Source organism: Pleurodeles waltl, chromosome 6 (assembly GCF_031143425.1).
Source record: "Pleurodeles waltl isolate 20211129_DDA chromosome 6, aPleWal1.hap1.20221129, whole genome shotgun sequence".
In the NCBI taxonomy this organism is placed as follows: domain Eukaryota; kingdom Metazoa; phylum Chordata; class Amphibia; order Caudata; family Salamandridae; genus Pleurodeles; species Pleurodeles waltl.
In genome coordinates, this window is record NC_090445.1 from 1,450,088,193 (window position 1) to 1,450,102,988 (window position 14,796).

At 43.9% G+C, this 14,796-nt stretch overlaps 1 protein-coding gene across 1 annotated transcript in view; it reads left to right on the forward strand.

Moving 5' to 3' along the window:
• Window positions 1-14,796, forward strand: part of ANTXRL (ANTXR like) — a 309,598-nt gene that overhangs the window by 146,764 nt on the left and 148,038 nt on the right. The window contains exon 3 of the mRNA XM_069240900.1: window positions 13,802-13,873. Coding sequence (XP_069097001.1) covers window positions 13,802-13,873 — 72 coding nt within the window. The remainder of the gene's footprint in view (window positions 1-13,801; window positions 13,874-14,796) is intronic.

Below are 14,796 nucleotides of genomic sequence, written 5' to 3' on the forward strand. Positions count from 1 at the left end.
CTTGGTCCATAGTGCTAATTTTTAGACGAAACCCAGCCTGAAGGGGGGAAAGAACCTGGTTAGCTTGGACCCAGTCCATTAACCTATCAAGAACTTGCTTAGAGAAAATCTTTTGAAGATTGTCAATGAGGCTAATTGGGCGATAATTGGCTGGCAGACCCACATCTCCTTTTTTGTGAATAGGGATAATTTCGGCTCCGAGCCACGAGTCCGGAATGGGGCTACCTGCTGCGATGGCATTTGATAAAGTATTAATGTACCACGCCCAAATAACGGGTTCAGACTTAAACAGGTCCCCCGGTATCTTGTCCGGTCCGGGGGCCTTAGCAGGTTTCTTGAAGTCGAAACAGCAGACAGTTGCCTCTCCCCACCCGACAGGGTCTATAAATTCAACATTAAAATTGAGGGAGATCTAGAGCACACTATTAAAGTAATCTTCTGGAGGAGATTAACACTACTTTATGACATACTCTTGTCAGAAAAAGATTGGTGACGTGAATTTGTCCACAAGCTCCCACAAGGGGAAGATGTCATTTTGCCATCTTTCTCAGTCCAAGTTCCAGGCAGTGTAAAGGAAGCCTATGCTGTTGATTGGGCTTTGGCAAGGCTCCCATGCTGTACTGCAACCAGGTAGGGTTGGATAAAGATCCCCCCTACTATGTTATTCCAATCAGATCTATACCACAGCTCCAGCCTCAATATCCCATTAAACATGAAGCTAAAGCACCTGTGAAAGAAATTCTCACACAACTGGAGTACCATAGTGTAATCAATCCCTGTGTCTCTGCAATGAATAACCTTTTATTTCCCCTAGAAAAACCAGACCATTCATCTACACTAGTCCTAGATTACAGACATTTAAACACTCACTCACATTTACAATACAAAATGCAAACAGCGCAGCACTAATAAATAATATAGTGCAGAAAAAGTACAAAACAACCTCGGATAGGATATTTTCAGTGTTTTCTCCCGCTGAAACCTAGCGCCTAAAATTTGGGATCTTAGTGCCTTCAGTGCACTTGGCTGTCAGCTGCACTTTTTCCATTTGTCTCAAGAGTTTAAGAACAGCCCTGTTTTGTTTTCTGCCCAAGTAACATCAATATAACATGATATTGACCCTGAGGTGTTGTCCTATGTGGATGACATCTAGCTCACAGATGATGACTTCAACATACCTTTAGCCAGGGTGGATGTCTTGTCTTAGGATTTGCCACCCAAGGCTACAAGTTTAATTTTAAGAAAAAAGAATGCTTTTTTCAGTGTCCTATTTCTAGAATACAAATTATCAGATAAAGGCAAGAGCCTGGTCCCACACTTTCTAGAAAAATGCACTCAATCACAACATCCAAACACCATCAGGAAACTGCAGTCATTGCTGGGTTTCTTCAACTTTGGCAGAACATACTTTCCAGATTATGCACAACACATAAAACCTCTTTATGATTTGATTTGTTCTGATGTTTCAAGTAAAGATTGGATACCAGAACACACACACATTCTCAGAGGACTGCAACAACATGCTTGCACACGTGATAAAATATATTTGGTCATCAGTATAATGGCTGGTGCCATTAGGTTTACCTATGTTACATTCAACGAGGGTGACATGGTACTTTTACCATACAAATCACATTTGTACTCCAATGCAGAACAACTTTTGCATTAACAGAAAAATTACTGACTCCTGTTCTGAGGTCTGACATTAAGGAGAGGCAACTTGCCTAAGGGAAAGGCATTATTGTTGTTACCAGGGGACCTGCCCTTGAGGTAGTCACCAAAGCTAGTGTTCTAAATTCTAAAACATTACATCCACATTGGATTTAATGGGCATCCTCCCTGACTGTCACTGTTGTTGATTATGTTTTCGATCCAAAACTACAGATTCAAGAATTCCTCCAATATGAACTTGAATACACAGCACCCATTAACATCTTACCTCTTGACCAATACCGAGTCATCATTTATACTGATGGTTCAGCACAGCCAGCTGTAGGTACCTAACACCAATACTCCACTGCTTGTGCAGCTGTTTGCTGGATAATAAAGGATGGTACATTCCACCCTCATAACACCCACACGCCGTCCCTAGGGGACTATACAACTCAACTTTCAGGGCTTAACGCTCTGGTCCCAGCAATGAAACATATAGACCCTGCACATCTAACACTGATTCTGTGTAGTTTGTATTACTGTGTTCAGTCCTACAATGAATATTTACATCATTGGCACCTGAAGGGATTCATGGATTCCAAAGGGAACACCATCAAACACAAAAACTTGTGGGGGAAGGTAGCTGATCTTAAAGACAGGCTACCGAAAGCTCATGTAGTACATACATTGGGCCAACAACGTGTAGTAGTACACGTTGTAGGAAACACTTTGGCTGATGAAGCTGACAAATCTCCAGTAGCTATGGTTTCTGTTTCTGCAATTACTTGTTCTCATACGAGACTGGATGATGAGATTCTGACTGCTGTGAAAGCTTCGTCTGACAGCAAGCCTTTACAGAAAGCATACCCTGCAGAATGTTCCTACCATTTCAGTGCCCAAAACATTGCATTTGCTACAATGCCAGGGGTGGGAGTATGAGTGATCCCCAACCAAGCTCAGATATTAGATCTCATGAGAGCAGCACGTGAGGGTGTGGCATCTGCCCATACATGTGTGGTGGCTGCTGTTTCCCTGCTACAAAAATTGTATTGTTAGCCAGGTATATACAAGCAGACCAAACAGTATGCTGTTTGCTGTGAAGTTTGTCAACAAATTAAAACGTCCACCATCAAACACCCACTGCACACAAACCTCCTAGTGGCCTAAAAACACTTAAATGTGTGTACCTGGATCATTGCAGTCCTTTACAGCCTGATGGTGCATACAAACATATTCTAGTCGCTTTTGACTCATGTTCTAGATTCCTGTGGGTATGGCAACAAAGGTTGGCTTGCACCCAAACAGTTTTTAAAGACTTGCAAGTCTTTATTGGAACATATGCGGCTGCAGCATCCCACTCAGACCCGGGCCTTGTTTTTGCCTCCAGGGCATTCAGAGACACCATGGGAACAATGATTGTTCAACTCCATTACTTCTCACCCTATCATCCCAAGGGTAATTCAGTCATGAAGAGTAAGAACCTAGACTTAACGCAATCTTCAACAGCAAGGGTATTAGGTTCTGGTCGTAGTTGGCTTCATCACTTGTATGGGGTCCAGAGGGCATTAAATAATCTGCCCAGAAGGTCCTTGGGAAGACGCACCCCTTATGAGATCCTATTTTGGATACCTTTGTATGTCCCAAATCTTGATGGTCCTGGTGTGGTGGTGGCAGAAACACAGTTTGACATAAATGAGCATGTCACTGTTTTACAGGAAATTCAGCAATTCTGCAATGAAAACTCATCTGCCTATACAGCCCCCTGTGGAATGAGGGATTTGCAAACAACATCAACAGGCTGGAATCCTAAAGTTGGGGATTTGGTTCGAGAAAGGATTGCTGTCAAAAAGGAGTTTGACCAATCCTATAAAGCACCTGTTCCAGTCCTTGGAATACACAGTAACAGAACTGTCATTCTACCACCGCTGCCTGGTTCCAAAGAAAATTGCTTTGGCTCAATTGACAATGTCAAATTGCACCATGTGGTCGAACTTGCAAGGTAGACCAGGAAGATTCCTGGGTAGTTCCCCTTCCCCTCTCACTACCCCACAGGAAATACCTCTTCAAGCACTCAACAATGCTTCTGCAAGTACCAGTGCTTCAGTTGTCTCCCAGAACTTGGGGAGGGCAGGGAATGAGCTTCTGTTAATTCCTGTCACCACTTCAACCACAAGAAATGTCCAAACTGTGGATCTATACAGTTCCAATACAACACAATGACATTCTTTATTATGAACCACCAGCATTGGGTTGATCTACCAGTTCTACACCAGCTCCTATTTTTACACAGACTTCGTTGACATCAACGTATTTTCATTAAATTCTGCTGCTTCTGCAACTGTATCAGTATCAAAGTCACATAAGCTGTATAACTTGCTTAAAAATAACTACCTGGCTCATTCATGGTACTATCTATGGATACTACTGAAATGTATTGCCTTTCGGCTCTGGATTGGTTTCAACATTGTTTTCTTTCTATTGATAAATGATCATTATCTTCCTGAATGCTCTGCTGTTGAACTGGTGGATGAGGTTTTGACACCTTACCTTTTGTCCCATAAGGTCGGAAGAGACTTGACCCTTGTGATCATTTAAGCTGTTCCGATTCCAGTCTGGATTGTTTGGGATAAAGTTGCCTTTGATATATTAGCCCCTTCTGCGGTCATTCAAATTCCATATGTGTTTAAAGTTTCTATGAGTGATGTAATTGTACCTGGGTTCTTTCTGATTACTGGGATGTTAAAACTGTTGATTATATGCTGTTTGAGCTTGGATATTTCACTGTATTTGAAAGTGAAGATGTTTACATGAAGACTGCAAAGTATGGGGAAATATTCGGTTATCACCATTACCGACCTTACTTTCTGTATTGAGCTAGTGCCTTTAGATCAGTTTTTGATTATACACAATCGGAGCATTGTTCGACTCCACCAGTGAGGAGTTCTAAAACACACGTAGAAATGTTTACGTATTTTACTGGGCACAATGCTAAAAATGCAGAATCTTGCTATTTTAAGTTGCCACCCTCAAAAGTGAGAAAGATATTGCTAACTGATGCAAAACCAATTTATTTGGATTCCTTTGTTTCCCAGCTTTCTGTTGAAGGCTATGAGTTTTGGAAAAACAAGATTCATTTATAGAGTGAATGGGGAACAAAAGATACAGGGTTGGGAAGTTTTATTTAGGGCGTGCCTTATTTTCTGTGCAAATTATATTTTTGAGTGAAATTGTCCAGCAAGTGGCTTGCCTGGGGATAGAAAAGATAAAACAAATAAATGCGCTCAGTATCCCTGCACCAGTTATATTTAACAATTGGCAAACATTTTTTTTATGTATCTGAAGAACAGCTCAGTACGTGGGTTCAGAATGCTATCTTTAATTCCTCACTTTCACGTCCCCGGCAGGAGGTTATTGTGGGCAGTGGACACAAATGGTTGTCAGGCACATTTTGTTAATTGCTCAGGGGTGTTTCAGAGCAAGCCAACCGGACCCTCGCTATTTCACAGCTCAGCACTCAGGTATCATAACAACATAACATAACATAACTCATTACGAGTGTGGCGGTCTTAAGACCACACTCGTGGTGGCGATCGGACCACCGCCATAGTGGCGCTCCGACCGCCACATTACTTCCGTGGCAACGCTGCCATGGTCCAACTGCTGACACTGTCAGGTTGCAGCCAGTCGACAGCCTGGCAGTCTCGGTGGTCGTAATATACCAGGGCAGCGCTGCCCTCCGGATTATGAGTCCCATTTCCGGCAGCCTATGCATGGCAGTCGGACCGCCATGCAAAGGCTTGCGGTAAGGGAGCATTGGTGGCTCCTTGGGGTCCCTGCAGTGTCCATGCACTTGGCAAGGGCAGTGTAGGGGTACCCATGGACAGCCCCCCGAATTAGGGGCAGTGAAAAGTGAGACCGGTGCTCTCGCATCCGACGCACCGCAACATTACTGCCGGATCGTAATCATCAATGTTGTAGTGAGTTTCCCACCGAGCTGGCGGGTGGGCGGAAATTCTGTTTTCGCCCACCAGCCCAGCTGCAAACATTGTAATAGGGCCTGCAGAGGGACAGCTGCACATGCGGCCATCCCAACATGGGACTTTGGCGGGCAGCCGCCGCCACCCACCAAAGTCCTACAGAGCCCCTAGTATGGGTAAGCTTTGCCAACAATTGTTACGTTCCTCCACATTAACAGCTGTCAAAGAACACCTTAGTCTCCTTTCAGAGAAAGTTGACTTAGAAGATTTCTTGTTAGGTCCTAGAAAGCCACGCTCCAATCATTTTCTGTATGCCATATACAATAAAATCTGGAAGCTTTCACAGATGGAAACTGCTTCACGTTTAAGGCAGATTTATGAAGAAAACATGGGAAAAGTTTTGGCCATTGCCGATAATGGTATGAATACCTTGTCCAACTACATCTACACCCTAAAAAACATTGTGTCTTCTGCAATAAACATTATTCAGAATGACATATCTTTTTTTCATCACGGGCAAAGTCAAGTAAGGTCCATTATGCTGCTAGGTTGTACGTTACAGATTCTAAAAAGTGGCTGCATGTTCTGGCAGCACGTTAACTCTGCTAAGGGTTTTGCTGCATTTATCCTGACTAGGCAACAACAGTTATTGGCTAAAAAAGAAGGGAGTCACATCATGCTAACAGTGAGAAACTGGAAACATCGCCTTTCACTGTAACAGAAATTCCCTCTGCAATACGGCTCATAAATGGGCTGATAAATCTGCCAGTTTCAACACTTCAGTGTATGGAGTGCTTAACAATGTGTGCAGTTGGCGGATATGAGCGGTTAGGGGACAGTTATGTACACAAGATATGGGAGTTGTCTTTTGATTACGAATGTCTGAATGGCAAAACAGGGGTCTTAGTTGAAGCAAAGAAGAGACTACTGTTAGTCATTCTATTATATGTAAGCAGGTGGTCTGCTATCTGAAGGGTACTCCTGTCTCTTTGATTCCGCCAGCGTTTCAGATACTTTCCAATGGAAGTTATGTTATGCTGAATGATCAAAGCTGCTGCTGAAAGGAACTTGGAATTGCCTATGTAATTTCAATTTCCCAAATTGTAACTTGTTGAGGCCCTGTGTTATTTCCTCCCACATGAGAGATAAAAGTAGCAGAATTGTGGCCCCATATTGCTACTTCCAATGTACATTTTGACAAGCTAAGCAGACTAAAGATGTTATTGTTTCAAAAACATTTGGCTCTGACATCAGCTAGAGAGACCTAGACATGGCAAGTTCATCAGCGGAGATACAGTCCCTATTAAATATCAACTTTCCCAAACACTTTGGAGAATTGGTGAGGAAGATTTTTACTGTATCTAATACTGCGGGATTGTACACTTTTTTAAGGCTGTTGGGTCTGGATGTGTCAGCACGTTTCAGGCTGTCTTTGGAGTCATTCCTTCAGCCATTTATTCTCTCTTTTCAAGTGTCTTTGGTAGATTCCCAATAACTTTGGCATAGATTGGTGTTATTCTGCTGCTGCTGTTTTTGATATGTGGTGGTTGTCCCATCTCAGCAAAGCAGATCGATGGAGTTACCACCAGCCCAGCTGTGTCATGATAGCATGATGCTGTACTTCAGAGCTTCCTTGCTCGAGGAACTGGAGCTGAATTGGTCTCTAACATTCCGACTGGTTGTGACTTGTCTGCAACCCATTTTCCATTGCTTATGGTGCTTCTTTGAGTGTGCACCAAAAGTTTGTCTTGCAGTGCAGCCTGTGTCTTCTTAGGATACAGATCTGTTAACGTTTGCGATGAGGGTTCATTCACGGACATGTCCATTGAGACTGCTGTTAATACACAAGGCATCTTATGAGCTGCCACTTGTGGATTTGCTAGCTTCATCAACATCAGGTGCAATGAGGGATGCTGCCTCCTCAACCTCACCCGGGACTGAGGCTTCTACAAACTGTTGCTCCATAGATCCTTCAACTAATGTGCTGGTCAACTTATCACCTGCCGAAGCGGAGTCTTTCCTGACTTCCATCTCCATTGTTGATGTCCAAAGTTATCTGTAGGATCACAATTATTTTTGACATTTGATCATTGGCATTTTTTCAAAAGCCCAAATGGGTCTCCAAATTGTCTTTTGAACTTTGGTTTGTCTGTTGGCCTGCCTGGCTTGTCAACTTTGATATTATGGCCCTCATTATGACCCTGGCGGTTGGTGGTAATATTGTGGAAAGTACTGCCAATAGGCTTGCAGCACTTTCCACCATATTATGACATTGGCGTATGTACCACACCGACAGCCACAGCGGTAACAGCCACCAGGCTGGAGATATCAATCTCCAGCCCGGCGGCCATCACTGTATTGCCTGCGGGATAATGACCGTGCCTACCGCCATGGTTTCCGTGGCTTAATTACCTCCACGAAAACCATGGTCGTAGGCGATATCAGTGACAGGAAATCTGTGATAGAGATCTTCCCCACCCCCACCACCCTCTCCAGATACCCCCTTTCCTCTCCAAATCCCCCTTCATTCACGGCCCCCTTCACACACACACACACACCCATTCCCACATGCATCCATGCATGCATACATCCATTCACACACACATCCCCACACACTTTCATACATACACTCAGACACGCATTCACAGAACACAACATACACGTACTCACACCTCCATACATGCACACACAAGCAACACGAAACACACACCCGCATACGCGCATGCACATTCACCCCCACACCCCCCCCCACACACACACAACATCCCCTTACCCCCTGCCCTGTCGGAGCACCCACTTACCTGTGTTCAGGGGGTCCTCCAGCAGGAAACAGGACGGGGCATTGCTGTCAGCAGCAACGTCCACCAGCAGAACACCACCAGACTGTATTATGGGTCATAATACGGCTGGCAGCAGTCTACTGGCATGGCGCTGCTGGTGGCAGCAGCACCACTTTACCGCCATCCGCTGGCATGGCCACAGATGGGTTTCCGCCATTCTTCTAGCACAAATCCTGCTGTGGTCATAATACGTGAATGGCTGGTAGCCACGGCAAAGGTCTTTTAGCGGCCGTTGCCGCGGCGGTAGTTTTTTTTTACTGCCAATATTATAATGATGGCCTGTGTCTTTTTTATGTATATTTTAAAATGCTATTAGTATTTATAATTTAGAGCACTTTTTAGTTGGGTCTTTGGACTGGCACTCTTGTTCCAGCAATGGAGAGGGTGTCGTGGGTTCATCTTAGTACCTTGCTAGGGCACATATATTTTAGCCTAGCTTAGCCCTGCTTACCTAGATAATATGCTGTATTCTCATTTATTCATTTTAGAATAGCTTGCTTTTCAGTACAGCTGTTTTATTTTTCATAATCAGCTGCTATTCTGCGAGCGTGTTGTTATTATTATTATGCACAGCATTTTTCATCATGTTCCTGACCCAAGGTTGACAAGGAACAGTACAAGACTAATACGAGATAATGTTTGGCATTGCTGCCACAAGAGCGCACACAGTTTAACACTTAGGCACATGAGTACGTCAGGCCTATTTCTCAGAACAAAAACCTGCTTTTCTAAAAAAAAGCCAAACGAAGGTTGAGAGGGGTCCTTCCGACCAGAATTTCCATCTATGCTGCATACCATTTTCCAGCAAGACCTCAGACTTGTCTTCGCAAACCAGCTAGGGAGAAGAAGGGCAGACATTCATTCTAATGTAATTGGGTGCGTGCTCCTCTCATGGGCTGAGTATGGACAGACTGGGCTACCACCCCTGTACTCTCACTTGAAGGTAGATGCTAGGCATTAGGTAGGAATTCTAAATATATTTTCATTGAAATATGTTGGGATTGTTCATCTTTTTCCCACTAACAGTCACAATCCTAATTTTGCTATGCCTCATTATCCTAATAATTGCAGCTCATATAGTTTATCGTATATTGCAGTCTTTTCAATAAATATTTTGAAAACCACTTTGCATCTCTTTATTGTCTGTTTGTGTGTATGAGACCTTTTGCCAACAAGTGAAAGTGGTGAGATCTGTTCACCCTGACATCCCTGAGAGGTCAGTAAAGTGTCAGGCAATAGGCTGCCATAAGCCACCTTTCCTTCTTGGGTTGGGTGAGGTGCTGCTAGCAAGCCGGTAGGGTTGGGTAAGCAGCCGCCAACTGGTGAGGGTATGGATGAGTCACCCACAAGCTGTGGTGCTGCCGCCCAAATCCAGTAGTTGCATTCATACTATGAGAGTCGTACAACAATGGTAGCTTTGAGTACGTCCATGCATGTGGATTGTTTGCTTGGCTATGCCCTGGAGCACACCATCGGGAAAGAGGTGGAGCTCAGGTCCCACTTGGAAATGTTAGGCTTGCCTGAGTGAGTGTCCCTGACCACGCGGTCCATGGCAGCCTGAGGGGTAGCCAGGAGGACCTGGAGCCTGAAAGAATGGCCCAGGTGCCTGACAAAAAGAGGAAGAGCAAGGGGCATGGGAAACCCAATCCTGACGAGGCTGACCCTGAAGGGGATGCCCTGGAACCTACAGGGGAAGATGCTGCTAACTTAGGGAACCTACCAGAGCTGTCCAACTGGCTGGAGGAAGGGGGTCCCACCAGGTAGGAGTTCTGCAAGGCTCAGAGGAAATGCCCTACTCTTGTGTGCCTGTGACACCAGGTTGAGGCCCAGGCAGTTGGCAACACCTCTGTGATCACCTGATTTACTGGTAGGATGGTCTCCTGTATAGTGAGTCTATGGTTCCTGAGCCAGGTGCAACCAGTGTGTTGGTGGTCTCCCATTGATACAGGGCCTTCCTACTGGACCTGGCTCATGATGTTCCCCTGGCACGTCATTTGGGGCAGAACTTGTAGGCTTGTGCCTTACCCTGACAAGATTGTGGTTTCTGCTAGACCAGGATGTACACCCTAGTGAACCAGTAACCCAATTTTTAACAAACTCTCTAACAAATGAAATACGAAGGGGAGTGTCAAGCACAACAAATGCAGTAGTAAAGGTTTTTCCAATGTCAACTCTCTAACAACATCAATAGTAAGGGGTTTTACTTTGTGAACTCTCTGACAACCACAGCAGGAATTGTTTTTACTCTGGCCTTAGGGCAAACAATATATATAAAGGGAATTTACATTTTAAACTGTCTTAGAAATACAACAGGTAAGGGATTTACATTGTAATATCTTTGACAAATGCCATAAAAATAAGTTTAATATAAATGTCTCTTCCTGGTCTGGCACTGGAAAATTCTTAATATATAAAAGGGGAGATTAAAGGTTAATGTCAATATATACATTGAGTCCTCTTAAAATGTTTGATGGTTCTCTCTGGACGTTAAAGTCAACATGTTAGACTTAATGACTATTAAATGTGACAGACATAATAGTCCTCTAATTTTACATCTGAATGACTTGGCAAAGACTTAGGGCCTCATCACGAGGCTGTAGGTCCAAGGACTGATGGTTGGGCCTCTTCAGCTGTGGCGGTCCGACTGTCACATTACAACCCTGGTGGGAGGACCCGCCAGGGGTCCCCTGTCTCTGTCAGGAACGTGGTTCCCAATGGTCTGATGGCAGCCTGAGTTCTACTTAGCTAGGAAGGCGCTGAGTTCAGTGCTGCCTGGTTAATTACAACTCAGCTTTCTGCCAGCCCTTTCATGGTGGGGTTTCCGCCAAGAGAAAGCTGGCAGAAAGGCAGTTCCGGGGGCCATGTGGAGACCCCTGCAATGCCCATGGTATGGACAGTAGAGGGGCCCCCCTGCCCAGCACCGTTGCAATGCATACTGTCTGCTTTGCAGACAGTGCGCATTCCAAAGGTGCTGTGTGCTACAGTATTGGCCTCGGAGACAATATTGTAGCACTGTTTCCGCCAGGCAGCCGCATACTACAATTTTCCCGCTGGTCAGCCCAGCAGGAATATTGTAATACGCTCGGGGGCAGACGCCACCGCCATGGCAATGATGTCCTCCCCGTGAGTTTGGCGGTCCTGTGGTGTGACCATCAAACTCATAATAAGGCCCTTAATCTTTTTGATTCTGAAAAGTCTCATTTTCCAGTTGGCCATGTGGTGATCAAATGGCCATGCAATGTCTCACAGCTAATAGTAGCAGACTTCCTTCACATGGTCAGTTGTCCCTTGCAATATTTCTTTAGTGTATGTGATTTTCTTCCTTATTAGTTCTCAAGGCCCTAAAAGGAGGGGTTCCAATTTTTTATCCATTTAATATTCAGTGGCTCTTGGCTTAATCCCAGCCCCTACTACTATGCCCAAAAATGTCTATCAGTGGTCATCCTACCTTCTGCCCCATATCTACACTGTCACTGTTACATGTTGCTCCCCATTGAAGAGTGTAAAGAAATGTTTTCCCTACTTCTGAGCTGAAGGAAAACATTTGATGATCTATGAGACTATCTCAGCCTGTTTGTATTATAAGAATGCAGTTTTGCTTCACATATCTAAATATCTGCTGTCTTCGTATTGTTCAAACTACAGGTCAAACTACAGCTGCTATGTCTGTCACTTAATTTATTTCGGCATTCTTATGTTAAATCCTAGTTGGACTCCATAGGTTAGCAGTGAATACATGAATCTAGTTGAAAATACTTTGCATGGTAGCTGCTTGCTGACACTCATACTGAGTATCTAAGCTCTCGGTTTCAACCCTAGGTGCCCGCTCATATGATTTGTTCCTCTTCTCATGCATTTTGGTTGTGCCTATGTTCCATTGCATCTTGACAGGTAGGCACACTTTCTTTGAACCTGCTTCTTTTCCAAGTACACAGTGGGTAAAAGACTCATGCAAGTGTGGGGTTACCTGTTTGTCTGTGTGAACATAGTGTGCAGCACATTAAAGCTAGGGTAATTGTCTTTGCAAATGTGTGTACTGTGCAATATCAAAGTGCGTTGGAGGCTATTTGATTTTTCTCTACCATGATTTCTGTATGTCTTACAATATTTCATTAACTTTGCCCTCATAAAATCATGAATGTCAGTCAGTGTTCCTTACATAACATGTATTTGTAAAGCGCATGTTCACCCGTAGGTTTCTTGGCAGTGAAAAGCAGATGTTTATTGTTACCCAACTCAATGGTATTCATTTTGATGACTTTGGAACTTAGATAAAAGGCTAAGAGGACCCACTGGGATTTGAACTTATGACCATGCGGTCAAACACAGGCCCCTACAGTGAATGCATTAGTCCACTAAGCCACCAAACCCAGTTCCTTTGCAGTAAGTTACCATCAACCACGTTTTAATGAGTGAATTATTTCCACACCTGGCATTGGGCTGAGCAGTGCGCTTTAGTGACACGTCTAGTTCCCCTCCCTAGTCCACAACATGTGGGCTGTCCTCTGCAACAGTTCATGTCGGAAGATAGATCTATGTATGTTCTCAAATGTTATATTACGATAAGGGTTTACAGTATTGATCAGAAGACTTGTCATTCCACGGGTTGGTGTTGCTGAATGACATTATGAGATATATGAACTGTTGCAACGGGTTGGTACTTGAAAGCCTTGTGGCTTCAGTATATCTTGCCAGGGGCCTTGCTGATCCTCCAAGTGCTTCATCAATCTTTATCTTGGTGTGGGCAGCTGAATGGCAACCACTGTCTTAATGCACAAAGCCCTTACTCATAAGCAATAGAATGTATTCTGTTATGCTTCCATGCTGAAAAATTATGCAAAGGCTAAATCTTTAGAAATAAGTATTTATTTAAAGAGACATACTACTTAGCTGGCTTGCTAAGACACGCATCAAGCAGCATTACAGAGGAAATATTGGAAAGGGCCTCAAATAGATTGTAAAGCATGTCTAATTAAAAGCAAAAATCAAGGCGCACAAAGACTCATTAGTTAATGACCCAGTGAATCAGCTGGTAGCTCAATCCCCTCCGAGAGTATCTTCAGGGGCAGAGGGGCAACATTACTGGTCTATTATGAGTTGGGCCTTGATGGTCTGCCTTAGAAATGAGTAATTATTATGGAATAAATTAATCATTCTCATTTCTCACTCAGCTTTTTGCAGGTGGTGAAATGGCCAGGTCTGCTGAGTTTATATGGGACATGTAATTCTAGTGGTCTGCTTATGATCTTCAATGTTGTGTTAATTTTGGTATTGTTGTTTTTACTGAGTTTTTTCATATGCAGTTGTGTAACCTGTTTGCTTCTTTTCTAGTCCAATGCTGCGAATGTCCTTCATCGTCTTCTCCTCACGAGCCAACACCATTCTCAAGCTGACTGAGGACAGGTGAGACTCGAATAGTTTTCTCATCGAACTCCACTGCAAAATTTATTAGTTTCTAATTCCATTTATAGTTTTACGACATATCATATTATAGGGGGCAATCTTTTAGTACTGTCGTCTAGGTTCTCATTATCCTAATGAGACTACTGGATTTGGGTGGCAGAATCACCTGTACTGCGGGGGACTGAGTCTGGTCCCGCACCATGTGACACCTGTCGGCCTAATCCATTTTTTTTCCGGCTAACTAGCAGTGCCTCACCTCCACCCAAGAGCAGGAATGATTGGGGCAGCCAGGCACATGACATGAATGACTCCTCAGGGTAATCGTGGTCACTCAGATCTCATCCGTTTCTCTCAGTTACATTAGTCTCACATATGCAAGGACAATCAGAGGCAGAGTATAGTTCAATAAGGTTTTATTGAAGTAACTGCATCTTAGATAATAAGGCATGTATTGCAATAACTAGGACAATGAAGCACAACAAGATTACAATTGTGACAAGGAGAGTAAAACACAAGGATTATGCTACCATATTGTCCCTAGAGTTTGTAGAGATAGTTCCTACCAAGGCTATGTTAGAGCACAGCATGCTAAGCACTAATTCTGGCCTTCATGTTTCCCCTGGGAAGGCATCATCCCTCGTACCTGAGCAAGAGGCCTGTAGTCTACATACGCAGCTTCAGCGAATCAATCAGCCTACAGTCGTGGTCATCTGGCTGGAATCTCTCTCTAATGTACATGGGTCAAAGTAGTGTTTTTATAATAAAACAGCTGATGTTCCAAGAAAGGATCCCCACATAAGAGTGTGTCTGTTTCTGTGAACATTGTAGACAAAGTGTACCACTTTTTCCGGCAACCTATCCTTCTGCAGTCCTCCTTGTTGTAGCAGGACAGCCATTGCGCATAAAAAGTAGCAATAGCAAGA